The sequence below is a fragment of the Drosophila mojavensis genome, unplaced genomic scaffold (genome assembly GCF_018153725.1).
Source record: "Drosophila mojavensis isolate 15081-1352.22 unplaced genomic scaffold, ASM1815372v1 contig_136, whole genome shotgun sequence".
Taxonomy (NCBI): domain Eukaryota; kingdom Metazoa; phylum Arthropoda; class Insecta; order Diptera; family Drosophilidae; genus Drosophila; species Drosophila mojavensis.
In genome coordinates this window covers 6,710,727-6,722,839 of record NW_025318667.1, presented here as the reverse complement: position 1 = coordinate 6,722,839, position 12,113 = coordinate 6,710,727, and the positions used below count along the sequence as shown (strand labels likewise).

At 39.8% G+C, this 12,113-nt stretch overlaps 1 protein-coding gene across 6 annotated transcripts in view; it reads right to left on the bottom strand.

Annotated features, from left to right (window-relative positions):
• Positions 1 to 12,113, bottom strand: part of LOC6586084 (cAMP-specific 3',5'-cyclic phosphodiesterase) — a 234,428-nt gene that overhangs the window by 93,999 nt on the left and 128,316 nt on the right. For 3 of the 6 annotated variants that reach the window (XM_044011468.1, XM_044011469.1, XM_044011470.1), the window contains exon 2: positions 2,210 to 3,422. The exons of the other annotated variants lie outside the window; for them this stretch is intronic. In XM_044011468.1, the coding sequence (XP_043867403.1) occupies positions 2,210 to 3,330 (1,121 nt within the window). In that variant the 5' untranslated portion in view covers positions 3,331 to 3,422. The remainder of the gene's footprint in view (positions 1 to 2,209; positions 3,423 to 12,113) is intronic. 6 annotated transcript variants of the gene reach the window in all.

Sequence of the window (12,113 nt, the reverse complement as noted above, 5' to 3'; positions counted from 1 at the left end):
TATAAACATGCTCATTAGCCGGGTTCGCTGCGAGGAATGCAGCCCGCTCGACAATGTTGTTAATCAACAAGTTGTTGTTGTTGTTGTCAACGTTGTTGTTGTTGCCAGTGTTGTTAAGCGCTTTGGTGTCAAAAATTATTCAAGCGTTAAACACGGCAAATTTAACTTAGCAACTTTTCCTTGTATTTTATTTATAACAATTTAAGCATCTATGCCTGCAGCTAAATGTAGCATTTCCCGGAAATATAATCTATCTGCATTTAATGTGACCTTTCAACATTTTCGCATATTGCATTTCCACGAAATGCCTAATTAGTGTTTGAGTTGCCCTTGCATCAAGTTTAAGCAAATACAATTTTTTGTAATTTTTTATGTGTGTGTTGTATTTTTTTTTGGCATCATAAGCCTGCGGGGCTACATGCATGTGCTGTTTACTTATATATATTAATATTACATAAAATGCCATATATATATATATAAGAGGGCAGCTGCACTGCTGACGCCTCCTGCTGACAGGGCAAAACACGATCTTATCTCACTCCATTGGGTAATTTTACTATGGCTGCTAATGCTGTCAGACAAATGTGAAATTTCAAGTTTGCATCTTACAGCTTTACCGAGTATAACGCATATAAATCTATTTCAGAGGCAAGCAGGTGGCAATTAAGACTAACAGACAATCTGTATCGCATTGCTCTTTTGAGGCCTTTGTAACTTATCTCTAAACACGCACATGCATACATACATATATCTTGAAACATGCGCACACTCACACACTCTCACTCACTCACACACACATTAAGTGTCTTCTTCTTCCGCTCCGCACACTCTTGAACAACTTTTGTTATAAATCATCTGATTTTATCACATTTTAAATGGCATTAGAAAGGCAAGCCTTATGTAACCCAGAGGCAGAATTTGTTGTTTAGGATGAGATTTTTGTTTTCTCCGGTCGGGGCAGATTTAAGGAGAAAACTTAAGTGTTAACTGCCATATGGATAGAATGAATATAGATTTGTAGCTGCAGCTTAATATCTAAGTGGTTTTAAGGAAGAAGGTTAATATGTTTGTTAGATGTATCCTACTCATAAGTGTAATATCTTTAATTGAAAGTATCCCAGGGGCTTCCTATAAGACTACAGACTATCCGTAATTGAAAGAATCGTAGGGGTCTTCGCTGAGACTAAATGCTATATATAGCTGAGAGCATCGTAGAGGTCTTCCATGAGACTAAGAGTAACATCTATAAATGATAAGCCTTTAGACGTCTTCAACAAGATTGAAGGTAACATCAATAATGGATAGAATCTTATATGTTTTCTGTAAGACTAAGGCTATAGACGTTGCTATTAAAGTCATAGATATCTTCCACAAGGTAACACATATGATTGATAGGATCTGAAATGTTTTTTATAAGACTAAATATATCAGCCAAAAGTAATAGGATCGTAGAAGTCTTTTACAAGAATACGTTATCATCTATAATTAATATAATCTTAGATGATTTCAGTAGCACTAAACGTAGCATCGATAATAGTGTTGATCTAAGATGTCTTCTACATCATCTTTAATTGATCTTAGATGCTTCGTATATAAGAGAGTCATTTGTTCGTAATCATTGATGATCCCTACTAAACTTTAAAGCAACTTTTTTATGGCATCATTTTATGGCATCTTAGATGTATTCCAAAACATTGAACACATCATTTACCCCTTGATAAGCCCTCAAAGGATGGGATCTGAGATTAATTTTATAATTCATAGGACTCTAGATATCTTCTACCAGATTACCGTTACCTTCTGCGATATATTCTACTAGATTGAAGGTATTACCTATAATCGAAAGGATGTTAAAAATCTTTTACAAGATTAAAGGCAATACCTATAGCTCAAAGGAAAGACTGAAGATACCTTATCTTCTACAAGATTGAGGATTCATAGGATCTTAAAAGTTCTTCTCTCCAGTTCTTCTAAAGGTAACATATCTAATATTTAGTATCTTAGTTTTCATCGATATGGTTAGAATATCTTCTCTAATTGATTTAATCTAAGACGTCTTCCAAACTCCTACAAATATCTTCTCAGACAGCTGTTTTTCTAGAATTCTCACAAATTCTTTTTAATATTCAGTGTGGTCACATCGTATGAGGAATTTTCATGAAATGTTCCGTAAGATTTCGTCTGGTATTTGCAATTTCCAGGAACTTACCCAAAGAGATCCGCCTCGCTGCCCGGGAAGCTGATGCGCGGCGATAGGGGCGAGCGTCCGACTCGCTTGAGCATATCGTGTAGTCCCGGCGGGGCATGGATGGGGCTTAGTATGGTGATCTTGCGATTGGGCGGCGCCAGGAAGCCGCCGCTGAGCGTTAGCTGGGTGCGCATGCCCGCCGATGAGGAGCTGCTCTTCATCTCGATGGTCTCGGCCGACTTGGATATGAGGATCGAGGAGGACTGCTGCAGGCCCAGCTTGGACATGGACATCTGTATGCCGGACTCGGCATCGCCGCTGGCCGCCGACGCATCATCGATCTGCGTGGAGGCGCTGCGTATGCACTTCTCTGGCCGTGCCCCGCTCACGGGCGTAATGCTCGCCGCCGCCTCCGAGTGGGCCGAGGTGGAGCGCACGAATTGACGGACGTGCTTCTGGTGGGCCGTGAGAAAGCCGTGCGCCTCCGGCTGCTGCAGGAAGCTTTGGAACTTGGACTTGCTGACGCCGGTGGTGCTGCTGGCGCCCTGTGTGGTGGAGCTGACATAGCGGGTGGTGCTGCTGCTGGTGCTGCTGCTGCTGCGCTGCTCGCTGGTAATTATCGAGGTGGACGACTGCGCCTTCAGCTGCTGCGCCAGCGCCGCTGCCGTGCTCAACAAATGGCCGCTCTGCTCGCCCACAATCGCGCTCGACTGCAGGCTCTGGCTGCGCGTGCTGCTCGATATGGTCTTCTGCTGGCTGTGCTGTATGGTCGTTGCGGCTACAGTGGCGGCAGCGGCAGCGGCAGCGGCGGTGGCAGCAGCACTGCTGCTGCTGCTGCTGGTCACGGAATAGGAACGTGTGGCCAATTTGCTGCTGGTGCTCGATGAGCTCGACGTCTGGCTGTATTTCTGTGTGTGCATTAGCTTCGTCTGCTGCTGCTGCTGCAGCAGCATCTGCTGGTGCTCGCCCACAACAAAGACATTGTCATCGCTGGGCGAGCTGAGCTCCAAGTCGGCCATCGATCTCACCTCATCGGCGTCCACCTCGCTGGGTGTTGTTATGATGTATTGGGGAGGCGGTACTTGGCTGCCGCCAGGCGCCGGAGCTCCTCCATTCTTGTCGCTGCCTTTGTTCTCGGACATTGCGTTGGGCTATTGTTTACTGTCTGATTAGGTGGTCACGATTTGCACTCGGCTCAGGGCTCCTGCTCTGGGCTCCGTTGGGCTTCCACTGGCTACAGGGAACACAAATATTGTTTTTTTTTTTTTTTTTTTGTTGCTATGATTTCATCCAATGCTAAAGCATTGCTCTTGATTGCAACTGTAACTCAACTCAAACTCTTTCCGTTGGAACTTGAACAGAATTCCGGGCAACTTGTTCAACAAACTAAAAGCTAAAAGCTCTTCATGAGTTTCACAAAGAGATGAGATAAGTCGGGACTTGAAACTTTGTGAGGTTGTTTTGATTATCGATATATAGCGATGTATACAATATAAAGTATATATTTCAGTATTCAGGCGCTTCACTCGGAGACATAAGATTCAATTCGAGAATCTCTTTAAGATTGGGCTGAATCGTTTTTATTTTTTGCGCTTTGACAGCTATCGATTTATATCGATTTATGCAAGAAATCCCTTAAATCAATTTAATTTAAAATTCATGGATGTCCCATCCATCAAAAAAGAAAAATAATATTCAATTTGAGAATCTCTTTAAGACTGTGCCAAATTGTTTTTTGTTTGTGCTGGCAGTTATCGATATATATCGATGTATGCTAAAAAATTTTCAGACTAACTTCCTTCAAGAATCAAAAACACTTCCATCTATCAAAACTTATTTGCATAGATATAAATATTTCAGTTATCAAGCGCTTTACTCGGAGATATAAGATTCAATTCGAGAATCTTTTTAAATTGTTTTTAATTTTTGATATATATATCGATTCAAGCAATAAATCTTTTTGACTTCAGAACCAATTGATCTAATTAACCTTCAGCATTCAGACGCTTCAGTTGAGACATAAGATTCGCTTTGAGAATCTCATCAAGACTTGGTCAAGTTGTTGTGTTTGCTGGCAGTTATCGATGTATATCGATTTTAGCAAAAAATCTATTAGCTTAACTTCCATTAAAGACATTTCCATTCATCCGAACCTATTGACCTAAATAAATTTCAGCATTCAGACGCTTCAACTGAGAGATAAGATTCGAGACTTCGAGAATCTCATTAAGAGTTGAGCAAGTTGTTGCGATTGCTGGCAGTTATCGATGCAAGAGAATTTTGTATCTACGTTGCCATCAATCAAGACCCATGACCCAAATATATATATGTTTACTAAATCCCATAAATATCAACAAACTTTCCCAATCGGAGTTGCAATTGAAAATGTTCGCTTTAAGTGAAAACACTGTGGCACTGTGTCTCTGTGCAAACTTTGTTTGCTGCTGCAAACTGTTGTTAAAGTGCCCCCCTTTCGCAGTGTGCCACATGGCACATGCCACATGCCACACGCCACATGCCACATGCTCAGGCATCAGAAAACTTGCCATCAGCCCCGTGAGCCAGCAACATGTAGTCAGACAACATTTGCCGAACGTTCTCAGCCAAAAAAAACTTCTGCACGTTGCACAAGGCGCAACACCTGGCGCCTTCCTCTCCGCTTCTCACTTTGCACCAGATGCTGTTGGCCTTGGGCTTAGTTCGTGCCAAAAAAAAAAAAGTAAATAAATAATAAAAATAATAATTTCTTAGCTACGAACTGGCTGAAAGTTGTGAACACATTGAACATGCACATGTGTAGGGTATATTGGTTCGATGCGTACGTATGTAGCGATCAGCAGGAGGCATGGCTAATTCAATATAGATTCCCAACAATTATTTTGTTTACAGCCTAAACTCCATATTTAGTTGTGTATACCCCATACGAGGCATAGGCTTTCACCCAAAAACACCCAACAATTATTTGCTTGCAAGTGATTCCGCATTCTGTTCTAACAAAAGAGCTCAAAGCAAACCCATAATAGCTTTCAGGGTATTTCCTAGTCGAGTACGCTCAATTAGCACACTCTCACCTGCTTGTTTTTCTATTTCCTCGGGCTTTCTTTATTTTTTTAATTTCGGTTTTCGTGGCACAGTTACAAGCTTCATAATTAAGAGCAAGAGTTTTAGGGTAGAGCGGAAGGGCGGTGCAGCGAAAGCGTTTGGCGTGAACTATGACCCTGAATCACTGCGAATCACATTGCTAATTGATATGCATGCTAGCTTACGAGCGCTTAATGCCCAGCTGTCCTTCCGTTACCTGGGCAATATCAAGAATTGCCGATGCTGCAGCTACACTAATGAGAGCGAATGCACCGAATGTATTCAGCTGGTATTGTAAGTTGATTTCAAGCATCCAATTGAAGCATCCTGTGTAAGACACACACATACACACACGCACACACAGAGATATTTATGCAAATGGTAGCTGCAGTATTATGCGAAGAAATTGAATACTCTGACAACGCTGGCCATAAGTAAAATCACGGCAAATGAATAATATTATATAAGCCTGACAGTCCATGGCATGCTGCATCGAATGCAGATATTGAATGACTGCTGCAGCTGCAATTACGTTAATTCAAGGGCGTCGCTGAGCGGAGAGGATGCAAAGAGGGTTGCTCGATAGGCAGCGCTTACTAACTAGGCAATATGAATATGATTCAGCTGTGTTATCGAGGTATAAGCAGGAAGCTACCGGGCGAAGATATTCAAGCTCTACATCAATTAAACAAATCAAATATATCATTAAAGACTATCGGTATATAAGGCCATATATGGAAAATCTATCGATATAAGGGTCAATATATAATAAATAAGAGAATCTTATCGATATACATATTAATCGATAATTGAAATTTTCAAAATTTAGTTTAAAAACTACCGATATACGAGGTAATCGATAATTCTTCAATATACATTCCAACTGGAGTACATAACTTGGAAAGATATACGAAATTATGAGAGTAGAGTCGAGAGAGTAGGGTATAATAATACTAGTAGAAGTAGCTGATATCGGTTATCTTATCGATAGTCCATCGATAGCTCTTTAATATACATTCCAACTGCAGCATATACCTTGGAAAGATATACGAAATGATGTGAATCTCTAATAAGCACACTTTGAATAAGAGGTTAATCTATCTAGTAGTAATAGCGGTTATCGATTGTCTTATCGATAGACACTGTCATCAGTCATCAGGCAAATTTGAGTTACACATTCTTCAACTGTTCAACTGACATTTTATATACTCTCGCTACTTGAATGGCATTCCAGTGCACGAATCAATGGGCACCCTGAAATTCTGTTCTGTTTGACCTAATTACATTTAGTTTTTCTACTTTTTATGTAGCAAAGTCAGTCGCTAGCCATTTTTAAATTAATTTAAGACAACAACAACAAGGTTATTTTGCAAAGCATATGGCAAACCCAGTGTATGGGAAAGAAAAATAAATATTTGAGAGGAGTATACGACTTTTGTATACCTGCACTAAAATATATAACTAGGGAGAATTGCTTTTTAAAGATAGAATTTATTTCGAGATGAGAAGTTTGAACTTTGGTGTTTAAACTGTGACTAAATTTAGTATATCTATATATTTAAGGCAGAATCTACTTGTCCTGAAAATGAGCTGATAAGCCAACAAGTATTCCCTAACTAATATGTATAGTTAGCTAATTGAAATTCAATGAATGTTTGCCTGCTGAGAATGTCTTGCCATTACATATCTAATCCGGATAGCATTTCGTCAGGTTGCTTATACTTGAAATATTATATTGATTATATTGAAAATTTAGCTACGCTGAGCTGCTTAATTAATGCAGCATTTGCAGTGTGAAGCACTTCTGCCTACATATTGGCTATTGATTTTGATTTATAGTAATCCTTAATGCCTTCTGGATGGAATTTCTGCAGCTGGCATAAATTTGAAATTGTGTAAGCTTTGCAATGGAAATTTAGTTTCAATTAATGTAGCTTCCTAGCCTCGAGCACTCTCTGTAAATTTCAGATATGAAGTTTATTCATACAACTGAGGTAATCGGCCCGACCATGTCCAACAGCAGTCTGACAATAGAAAGTTAGTGAAGCATTGAGTTGCTGTAACAACATCAAACTGCATTGTTAAAATGTATTGATAAACCGAATGGGACGGGCTGTCAAGGCATCAGCTTCTTCTTCCTTCTTCTTCTTCTTCTTCTTCTGCCACACATTGGCTCAATATTGTCATGATATATTCATGAGCACCTCAAACGTTGCCCGAGGGTGTTTGGTGTTGTTGCCACGGCAGTTGGTTGCAATATGCCCGGGTTGCCGCAGTGCTCGACAAAACCGACACGGTTAGGCAAGAACAAAGGCGCCATTGTTAGCTTAGGTGTTTCTCTGTTCACTCACAATCTACCTCCCCCCTCTCTCTCTCCCATCACTCTCCCACTCCCCACTCTCGTCAACATCATTAGCCCATATATCAAGTTGACTTTCAGCGAAATGCGCCCGAATGCCAACAGCATTCCCAAAGGGTGTCGCATCAACCTCATTTATAAGCATTTGACATGAAATTTTTTCAAATTGCCTTAAATAAACATAAAATTGGTATTTTCTAAACAAAAAAATCTGCAATACGCATTATGCGCAGACCTATGAATACTAATTCTATTAAAAAAAATAAAAATTTAAATAAGGGAAAACACAAGAAAAAAACAAAATAAAATAAATAAAAACATTGCGAATTATTGATGTGAATGCACAGGCTTATTAAAATCTAATTGGCTCAGGCCATATGGTTGAATGCGTTTCCAACGCCACTAAACAGCAACAAATATTTTGTATATAAATAAAACTGTTACATAATGTAATGTATATGTATATCTGGCGCCCATAAATAAGCAAGCTGTTGCACAGGCATACAAAAGCTTGTAAGCTGAAATGTAGCAAAAGTTTATCAGAGACTGAATCTGGATCTATAATAGCGTCTTTAGTTCCTAGAGAGAGGAACTAGTTTAGCGGAGTTCCTTCAGGCACCGTTTCAGTGCTTCGGGGTGAAGCCAGAGTCAGAGTGAATTGCTTGTATTGATTTTTATTCTTCTGATTCCGCGTCTGGATATAGTCCAGACTCTTGCATAAATTCATTCCTTAATTCCAGTCTATCTATCGCTGAGTTTGTAAGGGTCCGCTATTGATTATTCTAATCCTATCTCAGAATTTGTAAGGCTTAAAGTTCTTATCTTATAAATTAGATAGCCATAAAAACTAAAGATAATTTTTTGATCCAGCCCAGAGTAGATCTTTATATGAGATTATCTCAAATATAAATCAGTTCAATTTAAGCTCAGCGTTTGTCTCTTATATATTCTTATCATCAAGTTTCTCAGTTTTATGCCGACAAAAATAGATAACCATGAGACAATAAATCATTCTTTGACCCAGCCCAGAGTAGGTCTCTATATAAGATTATCTTACATGCAACCCAGTTCAGTTTAAGCCAGACTTGAGCACATTAACAAAACAAAGATCTGGCTATCAAATGCATCAAATATAAACAAACATTTTGTTGGCCAATGTTATTGGCTGGCCAAAGGCAAATGGCGAATTGCATAAACTAATTTCAATGCAAAGTGAAATTAACATACAATATTACATGCAAAGGGGCCAAAGGGGCCGAATCGGATTAAGAGTGTGAACTGCGCTTGGCTGGCCAAGTAGTAAGTCTCTATAAGCCATGGTCAAGTCGTATTTTTATTGCACATTTTCAAGTAGGCCGACGACAATTGAATGCCAAGGCCAAGTGGGCAAATGAATTGGCAGCTGGCATTTAATTGAAATGAGCTGGCGCCATTTTGTGCAGCTCCAGCTGGAAATACCTGGAAATACCTGGCGAATTGACATTATAATGCACTTACAGCTCGATCTCAGGCTCAGCTGTCAGCTGCATTTATTTTCGATACATTTGCCAGAGAAACCAGCTGACCTTTAGCACACAAGTACACACATGGACATACGTGTGTGTGTGTGTGTGGGTGTGTGCTTAATTTGGTAAACGTCAGCACAGTGCTGCAATTTTGCTGCCAGCCACGCCCCTTTGGCAAAATTACTGTGCACTAACAGAGACATAACGCAAAGCAAGCAAAGGCGGCAACTAAATGGGCGTGGCTTAGCCTTAATTAAAATGCAGCTTTTGTACTTTAATTAAATCTGATAAATTTGAGCTGAGACAGAGACAGAGAGCGCGAGAGAGCGAGAGAGAGAGAGAGAGAGAGCGTGCGTGTGTGTGTAGCTGCTGCTCAACTATTTTATTGATTTGATTGTGTGTAATTCAATAGGAGTTATTATAATTACACAAACCCCTTTATCAACTGAGGCAAGTGATAGGGGCAGTTGTTGGAAACATGAATTTAATAAAGCGAATCGACAGCTGAAATGGAAATGCAATATATGAAAGTCTCTATAAATCGAAAATCACGATAAGTCGAAAACAAATTCTATCCCCTTGAAAAAAGTCGTTCTCGATAATTATCGATAATATGAATGTATGTGTAAGTCGAAAAAATGATCCGTATGGCATTCTAAATAATCGGGAGTCGACTGTATAAATCGAAAATCGCGATAAGTCCAAAAAATTTATCCTCGATAAACAAAATCATTCTCGATAATTCTCGATAATCGAAAAAAAAAAGAAAAACTGACTCCATTTATAATTATCGGGACTCGACTTGTATATACATATACGAGGATAGCATATATTGGATTTATTGAGATGAATTTATTTGAGTTTAATAAATAGGTCTTTCAATAAGTATATTTAGGATGATTACGAAGCTAATCAATATTTGAAAGAAAAACCATGTCATCTGCAACATCCGATGGGTATACTCTCAAGTATACCAAAATAGATATTACCTGAATAAATAAATAATTTGCGAAATAAATGCAAAAGTCGTAGCGCTCTTTAGATAGCTCTCGTAAATCAAAACTGTATCGAATGGCAATATTTTAATCGACCCGTAAGTTTCGTTTGCCAAGGCAAATATTGCTCTGCTCTGGCTTTGGCTTTGACTTTGCTTTGATTTATATGCGAGTCGCATAGACTCGATTATCGGTGGGAATATGAAATAAATTGCGGAGTGCAAATGAAATATGCTGCAGCAATAAGCAGAAGAGCATTTTGGCCAGCTTTGTGCCTGGCCCTGCGGACTCCGTACCGGATGCGACTAATTTGTGTAAATTTGACATCGTAAATTTTTTATATGCCAGCACGGAGGCGACTTGAGACTCGAGACTAGCGACTAGCGACTTGCAATTTAATCAAAGTTCCATTAATAATGAAATACCGTCGCGTACTGCCAAATGAAATGAGCCAACAAAAGAAATTATAGACGTCCTCCTCGAGCGGCGGCCGTTGCTTAAGCTTCTTTAAGCCGTACGTGCGTCGGCCAGCACAGCACAAAGAGTGTGTGCGTTTGTGTGTGTGTGTGTGTGTGTGTGTGTGTGTGTGTGTGTGTGTGAGTGAGTGAGTGAGTAAGTGGGCCGTGTCATTCATTTCTTAAAGGTAGCACAACAATCGAAGCATCTGCCCAAAATTGAAGAGCGACAAGCTGTAGTCAAGTATTTAATAAACTCGTCCTGCCAGCTGACAAAACTCTGCTACATGATTGCGGAACTCATTTGAGCCTCAATTGGCCAGAAGTGTCATTGCATGAGCTCTGGGTGTATTAGATTGGAATCAACATATTCTGACACCTGCGAGACCCTGCGGGTGTATCGCAAAGGAAACAGCCTGAGGAAACTGCGGTATATTGGGATACTTTTTGTCCGATTTTAGACTCAGATACATTATTTGATTCACACGAAGCAGTAAATACATTGATATTGAAATTCAAAGGACATTCACAGCCAAAAGCTCTGACTCGGCCTAAACGCCTGTCCACAATTAAGGGAATCCTCAGACGGCAACAATTCCAAGACAGTCAAAGGTCTGTCTAGGCGTCTACTATTAAGGAACTACTCAGACCTTTCTCAAGACGTTCTGAACTGGTCCTTCATTAGATTTAAAGTCAAGATCCGGTGCAGTATGAGATTTGACTTCTATACAATTTGCTTTCCTTTGAAATATATAAGAATACAAATTTATGTTTTAACCGAATTTTACTTTACCTACTCAAATTATTTTATGCATATTTTTATTTAATTTTTTGTATATATATATATATATATATATATATATTTTTTTTTTAAGTTTATTTTATTCTTTTTTAGATTCAGTACTGTTTCTTGAAACCAATTAAATTTTACCCACTTTAATTTGATCCAGCTTTTTCCTTGTTTAAGCTACAGATTCTATTCCCTAAACTTGAAAAATATATTCAATTCATTCTGTTTGCATTTTAGTCTAGCATATTGCTAAAATGTTGTTGCTTGTCAATATTTTGTTAATTTGTGACAAGTGCTCAAATTCTGCTGAGCAGTGTAAGCGAGCGAGGGGGCGTGGAGGTGTGGCGGTTGGGCGGTGGCAAAGCCAATGAATTTAATGCGGAGCCACTGGCACGCGAAAGTGGTAATCAATGAATTCAAAAGCTGCAAGATTGTGGGTGGTGCTGGATGGTTGGTTAGCGTGGTGCTGGCCGGGGTGGTTGGCTGGTTGGCTGGTTGGTTTAGCGGATAGAGTTTTGGATGCCAGAGTTGGCCATAAATTTGCTTAATTTATTGTGCGTGCTGTGCGCTGGGCTTTTGGCTTTAAAGCCAGAAACGAACTGAACTGAACGCAAATATCCAATCGAAACTGGAGTGAAGCGAACCAGGAGCCAGGAGACGACAATGGGGCGTGGCAGTGTATGCTTGAGGTTGCAGCGCTCCGGTGGCTTTGTTGGGCTCTAAGCTCGGCTGTGGCAGGA